This window comes from Halichoeres trimaculatus, unplaced genomic scaffold (assembly GCF_033239565.1).
Source record: "Halichoeres trimaculatus isolate MK-OKI-2021-1 unplaced genomic scaffold, fHalTri1.1 fHalTri1_scaffold_4, whole genome shotgun sequence".
In the NCBI taxonomy this organism is placed as follows: Eukaryota; Metazoa; Chordata; class Actinopteri; order Labriformes; family Labridae; genus Halichoeres; species Halichoeres trimaculatus.
The window spans coordinates 29725719-29745837 of NW_027437182.1; the positions used below are offsets into that span (position 1 = coordinate 29725719).

The 20119-nt window shown below is 40.9% G+C and overlaps 1 protein-coding gene across 2 annotated transcripts in view; it reads right to left on the bottom strand.

The window, feature by feature from the left end:
• Window positions 1-238: 238 nt before the first annotated feature.
• Window positions 239-20119, bottom strand: part of agbl4 (AGBL carboxypeptidase 4) — a 357831-nt gene continuing 337950 nt past the window's right edge. For both annotated transcript variants that reach the window (XM_074667739.1, XM_074667740.1), the window contains exons 10-13: window positions 12998-13150; window positions 9024-9186; window positions 777-870; window positions 239-651 (exon numbers count right to left, since the gene is read on the bottom strand). In XM_074667739.1, the coding sequence (XP_074523840.1) occupies window positions 546-651; window positions 777-870; window positions 9024-9186; window positions 12998-13150 (516 nt within the window). In that variant the 3' untranslated portion in view covers window positions 239-545. The remainder of the gene's footprint in view (window positions 652-776; window positions 871-9023; window positions 9187-12997; window positions 13151-20119) is intronic.

The following is a 20119-nucleotide window of genomic DNA, read 5'->3' on the forward strand; positions in this document are numbered from 1 at the left end:
AGAGAGAGAGAGAGAGAGAGAGAGAGAGATGTACTTATGACCACAATGCAACACATTAAGACAGAAACAGGATATTTTTGGTTATATTAACATAATAGTAGTGAGTTCTCCGTATTGCTAAAAGAGATCGACAAGTACAAAAGTATGAATGAGCAAGTGTTTATTAAATAAATGTCAACATAGGTAACACAGTGTAGTGCAGTCATAAAATAAGTCAACATGCATTTATTTACAACTATTTAAACAAACAAAAAAAGCAACTGAATGAAGGCCTCGTATGAAAATTGTCTTTCCTTAGAATTCAGTACTTCAAATATTATACTCACTCACTTTTCATTGTTAATATTGAAATAACCCAGGAGAAAACTTGTTCTGATTTTAGTCCTTCAAGTACCAGTCATCCCACTGTTACAAATCTGTGAAAATTAGTCTTTATAGCCAGGGAGATGTGGAGCTTCTAAAGGCAATGAAGTGTGAAGGATCCTCCTGCCACGGTGCTCCGCGTTTTATACATGCTCAGTCCATCTGTCCGCCTGTCTGTCTGTCTAGTGTCTGACACACCCGCTCTTCTCCCTCTCTCTGTCTGCAGCATCTCCTCCAACAGCATTCCCCTTTCCGTTACTGTCGCCTATGTGGGGCTTCACCTCAGAACTGGACACAAAAAACATATCCATATACTGAGTTGATATTCAATATTTTGGCAGAGACTTGCTTAAGTATAGAAAATATGTGAGTTTTTTCAGTTATTTCACATTTACAGCGTCATACTGCTTTACCTTTGAATGTGAGTTGGTCTGTTGTCCTTGATGAGATTGTTGAGTTTGTAGTAGTCCAGGAAAGTGCGAGCCACATTCCTCCCCAGTTTCATGTCTGAGAATAAGTTAAAGCCAATAGTCTTTGGATCAGCATCAGAGAAAACTACTCAAAGCATTCACTAGGCTGGAGGACTTAAAGTGGATGGGTACCTTTGTGGAGAGTTGCTCTGTGGTGTGGCCCTTACAGCTGTATGGAGATTTATAACCAAACTCTGCAGCAAGCCTTCCTCAAACAGAGTACTTTGGCCTTGCTGAGCTCATTGTTTTAGTTTGATCATGCATAACTGGTTTTGCTGTTACTGGCAGGAAGCTGTTTTTCCTATATTAAAAGTTTTTACAAGAGCTTCTCATGCAACCTGTGCAGAGTTTAGTAGCTGAGGAGGCAGATATTTCCACCTGATTTAAAGCAAAATCAGGATATGACATGAAAAGACAAAACAAAACAAAACAAAGCATCAATAAATTCACACCAACTGATGTGCAACATGGAAACTGAAGATGTTCATATTTTATTTCATATCTTACAATGTGATTCTTTTTTACAGCTGACCTGAGAATGTGAGAATGTGGTTCACTGATGATCAGAGAAATCAACACACATTCTCTATTTACATCAAATATTCAGGTTCAAAACTTCATCGACAGATAATGTAAGGTAAAATCAAAAGAAGCACTAAAACACCCTCACTGTCCTGCAAAACAAACCAGATGCAGTATAATGAATATCCAATGACTAGCCACTGGATAAATGAGCAGCATAAATCCTTAAGCTATAACATGTTGCATTCTGAATTAAGTGAGGCTAAATCACCTGCATTTCATTCACGTCAGCTAAATGCATGATGCTGGTATGAATCTCACAAAAGCAATTACTTACACTCCCAGGCCTTATTTAAATTCAGAGATAAGCGCACACATCATCCCCCTGCCCAATAGTCCCTCACTACATTAGGGACACTATCAATAACTTCACTGCTTTTATAAAACAGCTGAGCGTCTAAGAGTGCTGTTGCTAAGCCTGTGATCATTAGGGTAGCAGAGCAAGTAATGATGACAATCAGGTTCAGATAATGAACAAGTGGAGAACCGCAGAATGCTACAATGTTCCCAATCACCATGAGAGAGGATATAGTAAATACAGATAAATAAGAACAGGGTCGCTAACAGAAATAAATTCTATCTGGTCACTGAGGCGAGTACACTGAATAACACCATCAATATCAGCTGCCAGTCCATCTATAAAACCTCAGACGTGTCCATCATCTGTGCTTTATCTTCACAGGGTGTACATACATACTGTTCATATAGATCACGTCAGAAAACATTATCAAAAACATGAAGGTTTTTCTCTGTCTGGAGGCAATGATGTTACTCTACATCCATTTTTCACCACACTGCTGCATGATGGAGCAACACATAGACACAATCTGTCACTTTCCCCTGTCATTACCTTGTTGATTCTCAGATATGATCTGTCATCTACTGGCCGATCAATCTGTCTAACTATGTGACTGAATCAACCGAAATGACAAAAACACTTTTTTTAAAAATATGGAGATTCAGTTGTATTTATTTTGTTGTATTTCTTATAATGATCAATAAAGAACAATGCTTCATAAATCCTGTTTGCTATTAAGGTGAAAATTTATTTCCCAAAAGCTGTTATCTAGTAAACCATCCATCCTTAGTTTGGATGGGATGTCTAACACTTCAGGTGTTAGTTTCTCAGACCTCAAGCAGCACACACACACATGAACTCTTTTAAAAAGGGGTATACCTGGTAGGTTAAACCTGTAAATAAGCATGCAAGCTTTCTGTAACGAGTCTGTCACCTTGGCCTTTGAGGGACTGTTTTTGCTTATGTTCAAGAGTCAAAACAGGACTTCATTTATTACCCGGCAGGATGATGGCAGCCCTCTCCACATGATACCAAAGTCTGTTTACACCCCATCTGGATGTTTGTCTGTGAGTCCAGCATGAGGCCAGGCATCTTCTGAGTGTGAGTGTGTTTGTGTGTAGAGAGACCTCGCAGTTTGTCTTATAACTGCTGACCGATGATACTGATTAGTCAAGATAACACTACAGATAACTTCAACTACGTCTTTCTAAATATTACATTTACACCGCTCTGTGTGTTTCAAAGCTCACAAAACCAGTTATCTGCATTCATTTTCAGCAGCAAGGTTGTGTTTCAGAGTACGATCCACTCAGGCTCACCTCTGACACAGGAAAGTGAAGCTAAAGCAGAGGTGCCAAAACCTCAAGAGCCCACTTGCAGCTGGCTCCAAAGGGGAGTCAGTCACCACTGACATCCATATTATGATACCCAGCTTTACAGTATAAAATAATAATTAAATTACAGCTAGGTTTACAGAGACTGACTGTTAGCTTAGAAACCAAAGCTTTTATTTTGCTGACCTCTAGCCCACCCCCCCTTCTGAATTTTGGTCCTTTCTGGCTCTAGAAAACCACTAGGCTGCATGGATATGCTACTAGACCATTTCCCATACAGCCCATCACACAAATGCTATGCAAACATACTAAAGTTAACTTACTGTATTTACCATATTGTACTCACATATTAAAATGCTAGTTAGAAATAAATCCATATATTATTACAAATAAAGTGTCATTAAACTTGGGACAGATGTTTTTGAGCTAGGTGGTTAAATATCCACCCTTGGTTAAGAGTGGATTCTCTGATACCAACCCACAAATGTACAAACCCATAAGCACACTGTGTATTCTTCACTGTGTGTAAAAACAAACACCCTTTTCTTTCATCCTTGACATCTTCAGTCTCACCTCTGGAAAGTTTTGGTGTTTTCCTCGCTCCTCTTTCATCAGCAGAGCACACTGCCAGACCTGAGCTCTTTGGCTGAGCACGCTCAGCGACAAAAATATCTTGCCGACCTCATCGTGCGCAGATGGCCTCTCAGCTTGGCTTGTCACGACTCACTGTCTATTACAGGAGGTGTTGTGATGGACGGTCAGGTTCTGAAGGAGAACTTCATCCACGAGGCAAACAGCTATAGGAGGATGCCCTGACTACTGTCTGGCCCGCTGCCGGGGGGAAACCATGGGCTCTGGAATGAGGCTTCTGCCGCATCAGGAAATGGTGCGTACAAGAGCCAGGAAACAGCCGGTGAGCTGTGGCTTGGATTAAAGAGTTAGGAGTGGAAAAACCTGAGAAACTTCAGGTACACATCGACCTACATTTACAATATTAACAAAACCAAATCATCCACTCATACATGTGAGACCATGATCCAGTTTTAGAGGAGTTATCAGTGAGCATGTGCTGACTTAACACAATAAAGCTTTTCAGCATCTTAGCTGTCTGTCACTGAGGTGTCTGAGGTGTCTTCTTCAACATTCTCTGTACACGCATCAGTCGTGTCTAATCAATAGAAGGTCATAGTCATGGCTCAAGGGCACACCAGCTTAGGCTCTGATGAGATAGGGGGATACACAAGACAAAAGGGGAAGGGGACGTCATTACTTGTTTACTGCAGCTGTTTGCTGTCAGCTCGGCATTTAGCAGCTTTCACTATAATGTCCCTCGTGCCTGGTCCTGAAAGACAGACAGACAAGGTGACAATCAGACAACAAGGCCCCGAGTGGTAAAACGGACAAGGCATGCGGAGAATGCTGTCTAGATCGGATGGGAGTTAACAAGGAGATAAGCAAGGAGACATTCAGGCCATCAATATAGGGCACTGACAGGACCTGTCACTGCACTGACACATTGGGAACTAATTATCAATGCTAATTAAGAGGCTAGTCAACAACAGCAATACAGAAAAGGGACATTTTTGTCCCCAACAGGGATCACCCATCTCAAAGACCTCACGTCCTGTTTCCCAAAGGGACAAACACAAGGCTGATTTAAATCCCTAACAGGAAGTCCTGTCACTGCCAAAAGACAAGCTCTGAAACACGAATAATAAATTAAATAAATGAGAGAAAGGATACTCTCATTACAGTCTATCAATAAATGCTTATTTGTTCCAGTAACAATGTTTTTTTTTTACAGATTCCCCACAGTTTGGAAATGTCTTGGTATTGTGCACAAGGGTTAAAGTGAGTCAGAAATCTAGAGGCTTTTTAGCTGTTTAATGTTACAACTCTTGCTTACACTTTAACTGTGATCCAGAGATCAATCATAAAACACAAACGTAAACTTGCACTTATTTCTCTGTTTCTGCTAACCTGCCACTGCAACAGCTCTCAGGACTGTGACTCTGAAAGCTCCAGGAACGTCAACTACATCGCAGTGTGCAAAAACTGTCACAGCACTTGATGTGTGCCTGTGCATCTTTCAGAGAGCCATGTGAGGCCGCATGTTTATCTGAGCATAGCAACAATATTTGTGCAATCATCTGTGAGTATAAATGTTTGGGTCTCTGTGTGTGAGCACTTATCCATTTGTGCATGTCTGTGTGATATGATGTGTATGATGTGTGGTAGTGATGCATATTTGCCTTCAAGCTGAATGATTTGCATACTTCTTGTTGCTTGTCCATCGAGTGTCAGGTTCAGTGATGCACACTGTGTTCACTGGCAGCTGTGGCTGCGAGGCAGGCCTTTAATCGGAGGGTTTGGGGTTTAATCTGGTACACATTTCACATGCCCAATGCTTAGCCTCAAAACTGGGATTAATCAATACTGAGGGGTGCTTTACATCAGTGTATGAATGTGATATAAAGCACCTTGAGAGGTCAGAAGACAAGAAAAAGTACAACATAAAAGTCGTCCATCCCAGTTTTACCACTGATAGGATCCCATGTTTTTTTGTTTTATGTTTTGTTTTGTTTCGAGAAAAATTTTAAATCCATCCATCCATTTTCTGAACCGCTTATCCTGTTCAGGGTCGCGGGTGGCTGGAGCCTATCCCAGCTGTCATTGGGCAAGAGGCGGGGTACACCCTGGACTGGTCGCCAGTCAATCGCAGAGCTGACACATAGAGACAGACAACCATTCACAAGCACAATCACACCTAGGGACAATTTAGAGTGTTCAATTAACCTGGTGAGCATGTTTTTGGACTGTGGGAGGAAGCCGGAGTACCCGGAGGGGACCCACGCATGCACGGGGAGAACATGCAAACTCCACACAGGCTGGGAATCGAACCTGAGGTGAGGCTGCAGCGCTAACCATTGCGCCACCGTGCAGCCCAAGTTTTAAACCAGTTTTACAAATCAAACTGTATCACTCTACCTTCAAGTTATCAAAATTTGCACAAACCTCCTTAACAATTAAACAATGAAGCACATGACAAACAATTTTGACAGTCCAAAAGCATATCTGAGATACAGTAAAAAGACTTTTTGTGCCCCTAAAAAAGGAAGAATTCCCAATAGGAGTAAAAGATATGGAAATCTTAAAACAACTGCTTAACTCAGCACCGAAATGATGATAAAAGTTGTAAAAGAAGTGTAGCCATGATGACTTTAAATGTTTTTGAATAATTTCTCAAAGTCACAAAGAGTACTGTCTGTAAATAGCACAAAAAAGCATGCACACACATACACCCATCCTGCTACGTAGGCAGCCTCCCCACAAACACCCATATTGAGCACAGACACAATAGAAAGCATCAAGCTGAGTGTTGAACTTGGTCCCAGATTCTCTTAACCTTGATCCACTTCACTCCCTCGTTTCAACTTCAGAATCTGAACCAGAAGGCCTGATACAAAACACAGTCAGACTGTGAAAAATAGGAATAAACAGGAGGAAAATAACGGGACAAGATGTTTTATCACATTTCTGAGAGACTGGACAATGGGGAGACAAGAGTTTACCATACTGAAACTACCTCTACGTTCAGAATGGAATAGAAACATAAATCTAAGAGTAAGAATGTGCACATGTGATAATACTGGACTGACTGGTTGGTGTTTAATGACTAGAGGACAAAGAAAAGACAGACACATGACAGAGGTTGTCCCCACTGTTTCTCAGAAGAGGATTCTCAGCTTGACTAAATGATATAATGAGCTGTTATGTTCTGGGTGACAAGAGGAGAGGAGAGGACAGACAAGGACACAAGCGAAAGAGGAAAACAAATACAGACGCTCGCTGCATCATACCTCTGCTCTGAAAACCTTCAAACTGTGACCATTGTCTCAGCTGTAAGAAAGGTTAAAATTTCAATTCTTGGTGGCTTTGAGTCACAGCAGCAGGGAGGGTCAGAACAGTTAGAAGGTTAAGAGGGCGGCTCACGTTCGAAAGGTGCTATAAGACGGGTTCAGGTTATTATTCATTTGTCATGTGTTAGTGTAGAGGACTGTACGTGCATAGTTATGTGCGTGCATGTGTGTGTGTGTGTATGTGTGTGTGTGTGTGTGTGTGCATCAGGTGAGAAAGGTGGAGGGGGAGGTGTTGAGATGCTAAAGGTCTCTGTTGATGATTTGCACGCTCCATCGAGCTGACTGCTGGGGCGTATAAAGCGACATGGTCGGTTCCTTCAACCTGCCTGACCCCAATCTTCACTCTACACCAGGTCCCTGTGCTGCATGCCCACCCTGCGGAGCCCCTCCTTCTCATACACCTCCCACCCCTCCTACACATCCATGCAGAAACACTTAAAAAAAAAAAAAAAGATCAAGCGAGTCCTCCCTCTAGGTCTGAGTATTTGACCTACAGAAGAAACGTCTCCTGCACACCTTCACACACAGGAGAAAAACCCTGGCTTCCATTTCTCATCCTTCACTCTTAAACCGGATGTTGCTTAACCAGATGAAAACACACAGATGAATTGGACGTGTTGTTTGTCCACCAGAATGCTTGATCTGAGAAACTTGTTGTTGAACTTGTTGTTCTTAGAGTTTGTGGCACTCCGTTCACATGATCCCAGCTTCACAACTTGGATACAAAGACTTGACATATTTGTATGAGGATAGTTTAAGTGATTTAAGGAAGAAGAAACACATATAACAAATATCTCTTTATTTAAGGAAATTTTTTTTTCTTTGCTTATGTTAAAGCCTTTATGTTCCCAAGGCCTGATTTATAGGTTTAACCTCCATAAGAATAATCGACATATAGAAATCCACTTTTTTTTAAGCCAGGATCAAGCCGACTTTTGTCCTGCTTTTGGATCACCTTCACTCAAATACAGACTTTGAATGATCACCAGACTAAAAGTGCTATACAATGAACTTTGCTCTTAATACTTTGGCACAGGAGTTGTAAAAATCAATGCAAACTGCAAGAGCCTTAAAAAACTTTTGATTTTTCAATAACTATTTGGTAAAATCTACCATTAGTTTTATCTGAAAAAAATATATATTTACATTACCTGAAACAAATTGATCTAGTGATATTTTTTAAGGCTTCATCAGCTTTAGTCCAATCTCTGTTCAACAAAGAATACACACTCGTCTGTTACTGTATCATTTCCTGTGCAACTACCATAAGCCCAAAGTCTTCAGTGGTACAAACTTTTTATGTAGTTGTGAATCTGAACTTAGACTGTGCCATCTCTTAGCACTAGAGGGCACTAGGGCTACATCTGTACCCACCCACCCCTCCACCTGCAGAACATGTGTGGGGGAGCACACACTTCTCATGTGTAGGGTCCTTATCACCCTCTCTAAATCTCTCTTTCTCCCTCTTCTCACTCACTCAACCACCAAGATCAGACCGCCATCGGCCAGCTCTCATGAGCTCTTCAGCTCTGAGAAGGTCAGCTGAAGGAAAACTTCCCCCCATCTGGCTCCACTGAGGCACCTGTGACCTTGGGTCCCCAAGACGAATGTCCACATGTGCTCCTATGTGTTTACGCATGATCGTAGTTGACAGGAGTCATGTTCTAACATTGTTCCATTGTTTATCACAACCAAAACAGACAAACACATCCCACTTAAGCACCTTTCTCTTCTCTTCTCTTTGTAACAGAAATCAATAGACGTGGCCATCACATCCCCATTCTGTCACTGCACATCTGTTGCAACAGAGCTCTCTGAGCACATATGTGCACTTACACATGCAGCCAGTCATAAAAATGTTAAAATAATGACTCTAATGGCCCCAAGAATTGATTGATAAACTGGTTTGATTTCAGAGGGATACATTTCCTGTTCATGCTTGTATGCGCATTTAACAGAGACACTAAAAAGTTCAGGAGCAGAGGCTGCTCTCTGCCCCTTATCTCTTACTCCCCTTGCAAAAGTGTACCTAGATAAAACACAAGTGGAAGGATACATGTCTCTTCAGTGTACGGCACAGGAGCTGTGCTGCCGGCTGTCATGTAGCTGTAGAAGGAAACCTCCAGAGTGTAGCAATAGGATGTGTCATCAAGGAGACCACCCAGGAAACGTCTTCCGGTACCAGCCTTCACCACATCCCGGTTAAAAGAGGTGTTGGACTAGAAGATCACACACACACACACACACAAACACCAAACGAAAAAACATCTGATAAATTTATGGTCAGAGGGATGCAACTTTTGTGAAAGGATTCGAAAACATCCGCCTTGTAGAAAGCGTCTTTGAGCAAGACTTTTCCTGTGTTGATCAAAAGCTCTGACTATGAATTATCCTAAACTTTAAATACTTCTATAGATCCTGAAAACCTTGATCAGTTTTAAGTGTTGCAGTAGCTGGCCAGTGCTTCAAAGAGAAACCTTGAAAATAAAAAGATTCCTTTAGTCCGTAGAGGCTTTGCATAAGCCTTGTTTCTAAAGCCATTGTTTCTCAATATACAAGGACTTTAAGCTGAACATAGTTTTGCATGTCTTTGTGAGTCAGCCTCCCCATCACTACATTGTAAAAAGACTAGTGTTGGGTGACAATATAAAGTACCCCCTCACCTTTGAACACATTGTTTTGGTTTCAGGTCCGACTTAGTTATCCCTCAGAATAGTCATTGTCATTCCTGTCAGCCACAGCAGGCTGCAGCATGTGTCACAGAAAATGCTCTTACAGAGTCACTGTGTCCAGTAAGCGGGAGCCTCATGGGGACGGTCAAACATTTCTCAGCTACGAGTACCCCTCAGGAGTTGGTAGAGACCCAAAACAGAGCTGAAAGTACCGTGAGCATTTGATACAGGCTGTGTCCCAAATCTGCACTTTCACTTACTATTTTGAGTGCATTCTCAGCTGGTGCACTCTCAACGGCCAAAAGGTACAAAATGACACCAGGCAAATAGACAAAGATCAAAAGTATGTGATTTAAGACAATCATAGACTTACCAGTTGGACAAAAAAGTCTGAATGCCAATGTCCCCTCATGTCCACTGAGAGCACAGCTGACATTTGACCATATGAAAGAGTATGAAAGTAAAAGTCTATGAAATACCCTTGTTTGTTCAAAACTTTTTTCTGATGCCACCAAATCCCCCCAAAGATAGGAGGTCTACTGCTTTGATTAAATTCAGTAAAAAACATGTTTTCTTTTTGGGGTCATGTGCTAGTAAAGTTACAGAGGTCAGTGTCTTCGAATTATTAAAAGCTCTTATCGCAAACCTTTCTTTTGTGTTGGTTTTGACACCCTTTGTAGACAAAGGGGTGCCTCTTGATTGATGTCTGATTTTTTTTTTTTTAGCAAACACCAGTTTAGCATATCATGGACACTGCCAAAAAACTGAAAAAAGACTGTTTGTCATCATCATCATGACATCTAACATCCCGCATGGTAGCACTTTCAGCTCTGAAATTATATATATAGAAATAATCTATCTCATTACTGATGGCTTTGTTTACATTTGTTGGTCACAGGGATCGGAATTTAAAATCGATAAGAAATGTTTCAATCCATCAATATCGTTAGCCTTTGTGCTTAATGATTCCCTTATCAATTCCCTTATTGAGTCAGGATTTTCAGCTTGACGTTTTACTGAAGAACTGACTTCATAAAGAAATGTACATTACTCTCTCTCTCTCAGGAGATTCATATTCAGTACATTTGAAATGGTTTTAATCACCTTATTTACCAAAATAACAAAATAGCACAAGCTTGAAGCTAACATATATGGAAAACTGCATTGATATGCTAACAGTTAGCATACATCAGTATAACTTCAGCTTCAGAATAGAATTTCAACTTTCATCACAGAAACATATCACATCAACTCTTTGTAAAAAATACTGAGAATTTCAAATGTCAAAAGCTAACAGGCAATTGAAAGGCTCATGGCTAACTTCATAACTATGGAAAGCTTCCAAACAACTTAAACCATTGCTATAACCACTTTGAGACACTAGATGGCTGACTTGAATTATTAATATATCACAACACAGTACATCAACGTCACATTGTGTGCGATTTTTACCTGTTTCTGTATAATCATGCCCAGAAATATCCAGACTCAGGGACCAATTACATTTTATTCACTTACAGTATAAACTCAATTAAATGTTGTTGACACAGAAAAACAGTAAAGCTACTTTTTGTACCAAGAAAATTCACAACAGGAATTGATAAGGCAATCAATAAAGAATCAGATTGGTGAGCAGAATCGATAAAGGCATCGGTGCTGACAAAATCTTTCAATTCCCATCTCTAGTCGGTCACAGGCAGGCAACAGTGTTGATTTAAGTGTGTGGCATAGCCTACAAAAAAATCCTAATATTAGCTTAAGTATGATGCTACGATCATGATATTTTGGTGACATGCCAATCATAAAGAACATGACACAACCTATTTGTTGGGTACAAATTTAGTAAGTGAATCACTACCACCCCAAGTTGGTCGTGAGTCCAGGACCAACCACATATTAAGTGAACCAACCTTTGACGAGCTAAATTTCTGACAAATCCATTAAAAAAAAAACTTTTTCTATACAATGGATAATAATTAGGCTTTGTTATCCTTTTGTCAACAAAAGCAGCTACTGTCAGTATTGGATGACACATCTCATTTGCCAAAATGCATTTACCCTGAGTGATTTGTTTCTCTGCAACTTACAGCGCTAATACTCTTTGGGATCCTGGACGATTTATGAAGGTTAGAGTAGCTTATGTAAAGTGATTTACTTCATACAAAGTCATTACAAGGATTGGCCGTAAATGGCTATAGGAGAATAAAAAAACATCAAGTCTATTTTGGGTTTTAGTGTGTCAGCTATACTATACGACTATGGTGCCGTCAGGGGAGGGGTGTGGGAAAAAAAGTGTCCATTCACTGTCACTCCACTCTGCTGCAGTGAGAGTTGCTGTGCTGAAATGCAGACTTGGTGGCCACCAGTGGGAGTTTGCCGTGATTGTGCTGCTGCTGCTGCTGCTGCTGCTGCTGGAGCTGCAGTGGGCTTTAGGTAGTGCTGAATGGGCAGAGGGACAATAGCACAGAGAGGGAGATGACCCCTGGGCCAGCTGTCACACAAGCAACACAGAGGGAGAGAGTGAGGGAAATAAATTCTCCAGAAATAGCGTTTTACTTGTCCTCTCTAACACTGCGTACGGTATAGACACTGACAATCAGTGGCATTTCAATGCATGCGTGGATGAGCATCCTTTTCACAGTCTCGTCCCTGCATCCTGCATGCAGGTTGGCACTGGGTGTCAGTGGGCAATAAAGGTTATTCTTTATGATGTGTGTAAGTGGCCCTGCTATGAAATGTCAGCCTCACTGAGAAGATGAAGGTCAGTGAGAGTGTCAGAAAGCTGAGGGGAAATAGTGTGGGGGATAATGTACCTGTGTGAAAGGATGTTATTAGGTTAAGCAGTGAATAGATGTTTTCTCCCACATATTCTAGCTCCCCTTCTCCATTTATTTCCAATACTTTAATCTCCGCTGTGGTTTCCTCTCCTCGTTGCTCTCAGACTACACAGTCCTGTCCAAATAAACCCAGTTTTACATCTGTTTGATGAAGAGGAAGCTTTTGCAGAACACCTGCACTGCTCATAGAGAATCTCCTGGTCTACTTTTGTTCCTCTGTGCTTCATCACGAGCTGCACAGTATTTTCTATTTCGGTCTTACTCACAGATAAAGTAATTATGCATCACCCTGTCTTTGGATACACGTCTAGGAAAACCCTTTTTCTTTTTCTGTGCATCTTTTCAGATTTCCAACCTTTCTGCTGATGTTTTTTTGTCAGTGCTCAAAATTTGCGTGTACTCCTAAGCCTGCCTCCCTGTGTGTGTGTGTGTGTGTGTGTGTGTGTGTGTGTGTGTGTGTGTGTGTGTGTGTGTGTGTGTGTGTCTGTGTGTCTGTGTGTCTGTGTGTCTGTGTAACTTACAAAGGAAAAGTCTGGTGCGTTTTGGCACAGCAGCCTGGGGAAGACAGCCTGTCTCTGGACGCGCTCCTCGTCCTCAAACACATTGCCATACATGAAGCCATTCAGCATGGTGGAGTGGGCATGAACATCAATGTAGAACTCCAAACTGACTCTCTGATGGAGGAAAAGAGGAAAGGAGGCAATGAAAGAGAACACAGGGACACAGAAACAGAGGGACACACACAAAAGATAAAAAAAACAGCAGGTTAGAGAGAAAGATGGTACATTTTTGAGACAGCGTGCGCACCAGTCCACACCAGGTCCCCTTCCAGATTAGCAGATTTTCAACCTTATCTCTATCTATCCAAGCTAGGTATAGAGCGTGAAAAATGCCTGCAGTTATTGCTGATTCTCTCTGTGTTTCTGGGGTGTAGCTGCATGCAGCTGCTTTATCTGTTGTCCTTTGGCCCTGGTGCTGTCATTTCTTTGATGTAGCTGGTGTCTTGGAAGAACTACAGCTGTTTCAATCTGACATTTAACTTTGGTCCTTAAACTGAAAATTTAAACTTAGCTCTATAGCCACTCCACCACCAGCCAGCACCTCTAAATGGGGGTGCAGACGGTATCATAGAAGGGCATACGTATAAGGCGCCGCCCTGTGGGCTATGGCTGCCTTTTGCAGCACCTCTCTCTTCTTTGTCATTTTTTCGTCTCTTTTTCGTAATCTTTGTATTTGGAGTGGATCATTACTTTGTATGGTTCATTGTTGGTCATGGACACCAAACTTTTTGTGTTTTCAGGGATATTTTTACTACTTCTGTGTTTGTCTGGAGATCCTACATGTAACCATGGCTGCATTTTTTACATGTGAACTTAGCTGTTAGCAGTCTGTAGCATGTCAATGCTAACTGGTGTAAGGCCTGATGTCTTCCCACAAGGTGAGGAGAAGGAGGTGAAGATGACGTGCTGGTTCTCAGGTGTGAGCTAAGAAGTGACGACATGGACCTGTCCTTCCATCCATCGTTATCGGGAACGTAAGATCTATCTCCAATAAGATGGACGAGCTAGCTGTGCTAACCCAGCAACAGAGAGAATACCAGAGGGCAGAGTAGCATCATGCTATTCACAGACATGGCTAACGGAGCTAACATCAGACACCAACGCCACATTGGAAGAGCTTCACCTGCTGTGAGCAGACAGGATCCAGGAGACAGAGACTGAACAGACTGCTGAAGAAGCTCAGTCCTGGACCCTGTGGAGGTGGAGGCTGACTGAACTGGAGAATGATGGACAAGCTGTTATCATCTATTTTCTTATGGACCTTTTTGCACTTTCTCTACACTTTCTTACTTTTGTTTTCTTGATTGCTGCTGTGACTTAAATTTCATTGTACTTGTTACAATGACAATAAAGTTCTATTATTATTATCATACTATTATTATTATTATAGAGGGCAGGTGTAATGTAAGGCTGACTAAGAAATCCGGCCAAAGCTGCCCGTTCAAATTGCATCCTGAAACATGAAGACAATTTCAGCACGACTCTGTAAGCAGATGATTTCACCCTTTTGGTCTTCAGTTGGATTTTTTTTGATTCATCCAAGCAATCAACCAGACTGGACATCCACATGAACAAGGTGAAGTTTCTCTTTAACAGAAGGTCTTTCTTTGCTTTAATGAGACTGCAGATAAGAGGCTTTCACTGACCAAATCACGACAAGCTCACTGCCTGAAAGGAGTCAACCACCCACACATAACTTCAATCAGTTTGTCCTTCGACAGCCTCTGAAGGGCACATCTACAGTTCATACATGGGTGGTGAGCAGAGATGAAAATGGAGTAAAGAAGCCAACACACCCTCTAATGTGGATGTGAAGGATTAATCACACACCCCATACTTATTTAACAAGTTAATATTGACTTCTTATTCAGTGTGTAATATCTTTTCTCTCCTCCATACACTGTGTAAAATGGATTTGATAAGATCTGTTACTCTTGCTGGACACTGTTATCACCCAATCTACACACAATTACACACGCACAATTACTCACACACATACACTCACACACACACTCACACACACACACTTTTGTTGTACAAACTAAATATGACTGCTGCTTGATTTTCTCCTTTATCCTCCAGCTAAAGCCTCACAATAAAATGTCTACAAGCAGAACTATAGCAGCCTCCAGCGACTGGAGCACCCAGGTCAGGTATTTAGAGCTTTCAGTGTCTACAGACTGAGAATACTGACTTTGTTCATATGTATTGAAGCAATACAAAGTAGGTAAAGGCCAATAAAGTGGGCTAATTAATTTAATATATCAAGAGTTTTTAATGCAAATGCTTACCTCTACAGCAGCACACAGGATTAACATTAAAATCATCGAGATGAAATTGAAAAAAGGAGGTAGAGGTGATTTGCCTGAACATTTATGAAAATTAAGACTAAATAAATGAATAAATAATAATAGATAATAAATTTAAAAACAATAAAAAAATAAAAAACAATAAAAAACAATTTAATTGGCTTTATGGAACATTTATATTGTATTATTTAATTAAGATAAAACAAAAAAAAACAAACAAACAAGCAAAGAAAAAAAAAACAGCAGCAGGTATATCATTTTATTGCAAAGCTATGCTCAGTTTAATGAGTTCGATTGGCCAATACAAATCACCTGACGTTTATTTCTCACCAGCAAACCACTGTTGGGAAGGATGCAGCTCCAATCACAGACTGAAAAAGATTAAGTGTAACCATAGTAATATTTGGAAAGAAGTTCAACTCATTTTTGTTGCTTGATTTATGTTGGGAAACTGACTACAGAGACAAAAAGGGCAAGGTGAAAGGTTAAAGACAGACGGTGTGGACTAAAACAGGGAAATAAACAGCAAAAAAACCTCTCAAATTTAAAAGTCAGAATATCTCAATCAGTTGCTGTCATGAATTCTGTCATTGTGTTAACTTTGTTTTACTTCCCTGTCAGTGGAAATGTTCAGCTTTATGTGAGTAAACTTCTGCAAACATTTTGAAAAATGTCACAAAGACATAAAGTCTTATTATGTTCTCCAGTAACACTCTTTGGTTGAAATGAAATCTTGAATTTTAGAGTAGCTCAATGAGTGCCCTATGAGGGTCTACCAGCTAAGCTAGCTCAATTTATGACAGCTGGTACACACACTACTCACGCAGGCTGGAAAACTAGAAAAGCACTCAGAAAGCACAGGCCTCCACCAAGCATATTGTGACTGTCATCAACACTTTACTCCTACTTTAATGTTATACTCCCTTTCAGCAGACTTTCTGCTACAATTTGGTGTTAGTTGCAGGTTTGTACGATAATTTGTTACCTGACTGTTGAAAATTATGATGACCCAGTACATTTTTCATATTCCAGATCTTAGTATCCAGACTATTGCCAGGATCTGGATCGTACTTTTACATCTGTCAGAAATTACGGTGACCTTGTCTTGTATTGTTTTGCAAAGCAATCCAACCATTTATCCTGGAGTTATATACACATATGGTGAAATCGGCCTATCTCACAATGATAAAGAGCCACTCAAAAAAAAAAAAAAATCCTCGATCCAGATGGTGATCTGGATCACCTCCAAAATTTAGTCAGTTCTTACTTATTTCCTTTTGCACATTTCCTGAAAATTTCATCAAGATCCTCTGAGTTATGCTGTTCACAGACTAACAGACAAACTCTCCCAAAAACATAACCTTCTTGGCAGAGGTAAAATGAAAATGTTTTTAAAACCACAAACTAATTTCAACATTTATACAAACATCTGAAGTATCTAGTTTTCTGATGACTGGACTGTTTACTGGGTCCTGTTCACCCTGTTAGGGTTCCACCCACTGGCCGTTGTTTCTAACGAGTGGGAAATAATCTCTAAAATTGCAATGTCCTGACCCAAAAGGTAAAGAAGAGGTTTTTCTACAAAGTGAACTTTAAACCCTGTAAACCTTAAACCTTAGTTAGCCAAGATGTAAAGAACAGGAGAAAACAACCTCAGTTGGCAAAAGCCTCCTCACTTCAGTGCTCTTAAACTGGTTCTGACACGCACAGGCACATAAGTCCCCTCGCACACATCTTTTGACCCTTAACTCAGATTCAGCACCATCCACCATCCCTCCCCTCTATATCTTACAACTTCATTCTCCTTCTCCTGGTTTTATCCTTCCCCCTTTTCTTCTCCCTCCTCTTTATCTCCTCCCTCTCTTCCTCTGTCTGTCTCTCCTCTCATTACACATTCAGCTCCACACCTTGTTCCCTGAGGGTCGTAAAGAGGAGCAGAGGAAAGGAAGACTAAGAGGATGGAAAAAAGGAAAAGGAAAGATAGTGGGAGGTGAAGGAGGGGGAGCGGAGAAAGAGGAAACAACAATGACGGACAAAAGACAAAGAGGGAAAAAGGGATGTGACTGCAGGTGTGAGGAGAGACAGAGGGGCAGGACAGAGCAAAGAGAAAACATACAGAGATGTGAGGGAGGGGAAGAGAGAAAATAAGCACATAAAGCCAAACAGACAGAGAAAGGGTGAGATAAGAAGAAGGGGGAGAAAGGGGGAGACATAGAGATGTGTGTAGAAAGATTGACAGGAGAGAGAGGGAGAAAAAAGGAGAGAGAAAGAGGGAAGCGGTGCTTGGGCGGCCCAGGCGACGCAGTGTGCCTGTGTTTGAAATTCCGCTCACAGCCAAAGCAATTTCCTGGCGGTGGCTGTGCTGTCAGCTGCTTGGCTGGCTGGCGGTGAAATATGGTGGCTGGGAGTCAGCCGCTAGCAGCCCCCGACAACCTGATGGATGGAGCCCCAGAGGAGAGAAGCAGCAGCAGCAGGAGGAGGTGGGGAGGGGTGGGAGAGGAGGAGAGGACAGTGAGAGGAATGGAGGGATGGAGGGATGGACAACAGTAAAACAAAACACTGAAAAAGAGAGGGGGAAAAAAGCTAAATGCAGCCAACTGAGCAGTGGACAGAGGGAGGGAGAGGAATAGAGAGACATAAAAGGAATGAAATAAAAGAGAGGGGAAGGGTACATGGAGGAAAGGAGGAGGGGAGGGAGGGAGGTGGGGGATATGGGGAAAGAGGTAAATCCAGCTCCATTAGGAAGAGGGAGGAGGGTGGAAGGAGTTCCACCCATGCAACCGAGGTCTAGACGAGGGAAACCAGCCTAATAATCACCTGGGTCTCTCCCCTCTGGAGGAGGTGGAGGCTTGTAGGAGGGAGGGGGATTAAGGGAGGAGGAGATGGAGGTGAATGGATGGGGAAAGGGTGATCAAAAGTGGCTGAGTAAGTACAGCAGAGAGGTTCACAGATTTAAGCATGCTTATAATCCTCTAAAAAAAGGATATGCAAATTCCTTGGACCTTTTTTGTGAGTTGTACTTTAAGTCCACTTTAAAACAGCCACTCTGAAACACAATGTGGAGCTGTGTGCGAAAAATCAGCAAAAGTAGGCAGAACATTTATTGTTCATTTCTTTAACCATATGTGTCGAACCATTAACTTTTTTCTTATGGACAAAAAAAAAATAAATAAATAAATAAACATGTAAATAATTAAGTTACTCTGTCATGGAAACTCTGTGTAGGCAGCATTTGACTTAATTTAGTTAGTTATTAGTAAATCACTTCACCACCTACCCTATGACAACATGACAATGAGTTTGTTTAATGACTAGCTTAAAACTCCACTTTTATTTATTTATTTATTTAAAGCTTTTGTGGCTTTCACCTACTTAGCTTTAGTCAAGATTTCAAACAATCAATGTGGCAGAGGTTGATGGTGAATGAAGTAGAGCTTGCGGTATTAATTTACACCAAATGTGGAAAAACAAATTTTGTATCCTTAATCAACTAATTGAATCCGTGCCATTCTCTTTTTCATTTTTGAAACATTTCTTAATTGTTGCTGTAACAACACTTTGCTGCATTATCTTTTGCAATTACAAAAACTTCTAAAAGATGAAAACAGCACTGGTTTAAGCTGACCTTTACACAGCTACAATATGTTTGATTTGATTTTGAATACATTTTGTGGCCTATAAACTTATTTCATAAAATTAAATGTTAAAAACTAAAAAAAGAATTTGAAGAAAAAAATCCCCCCTGTAGATCCCAAATCACAGAAGTAAATATTTGCTCCTCTCTCTAAATCTAAGACATAAAAATGAAACTCTGTGGATTTCAGACCAGACAGAAAAAGACTTTAAATACATTTTTAATGCTTTTGAAACATTTTATGTGGAATTTAAGGTAATCGAATTCTACACTTATTTCTATAATACAAGATTTGAAGATCTGGTACTTCCCTACCAATGTGCTTGTCAGATGTGATTGTACCTGTACCTCCTTAAATGAAACAGAGTGGACTTAAAACTGCAGCACACCTACATTCACATTTCAAAGTAATGCACTGCATGCTTCTTTCTGCAGGTGGCGATGTGTATTTTGTAGGTGGCTGCAACATCAGTCACCGAGTCGCAACAGGCAAGACCGTAACGTTTAGAGCAGGGGTGGTTAACCAGTCAGAGATCAAGAGCCACAAAAATTACTGTGGTACTACAAAAAGCCACATCAAAAACACACTTCCTCTCGCACATAAACAAAAGGACATAAGATGCAAATCAATACACTTCCAAATCTTTAAGTGACGTTAATTGCGTTTGTAAGCATGCTTCAATTCATACTTGGAGCAGTGTCTAAGACAAGTTTCTGGTTTTACTGCAGAAGAGACAAAGTTTCATCCATCTGTCTATCTAGATAGCTATTAGCACATGCGCAAGTTGAGAAAAGAAACTGAAACTTAAGTATCAATCTCATCCCCCAAGTATTGATCAATACTGATCACAACATCAATATATCAAAAATTTAGACTGATTGGCACACCACTACTCACAATAATAATGAATGGTTTAAAGAGCCGCACACCAAAAGGCAAAGAGCCGCATGTGGCTTGCGAGCCGCAGGTTGGCCACCCCTGGTTTAGAGCTCTGCAACACCGGCTATAAATTTCCCTGCATGCTATAAACATACATGTACTTAGTAGAGAAAAGGAGACCAGATTATCAGAAAACCCATATAGAGAGCAGGGCCATACAGCCACTCTTTCCCTTCATATGAATGGAGGTAGAAATGAAG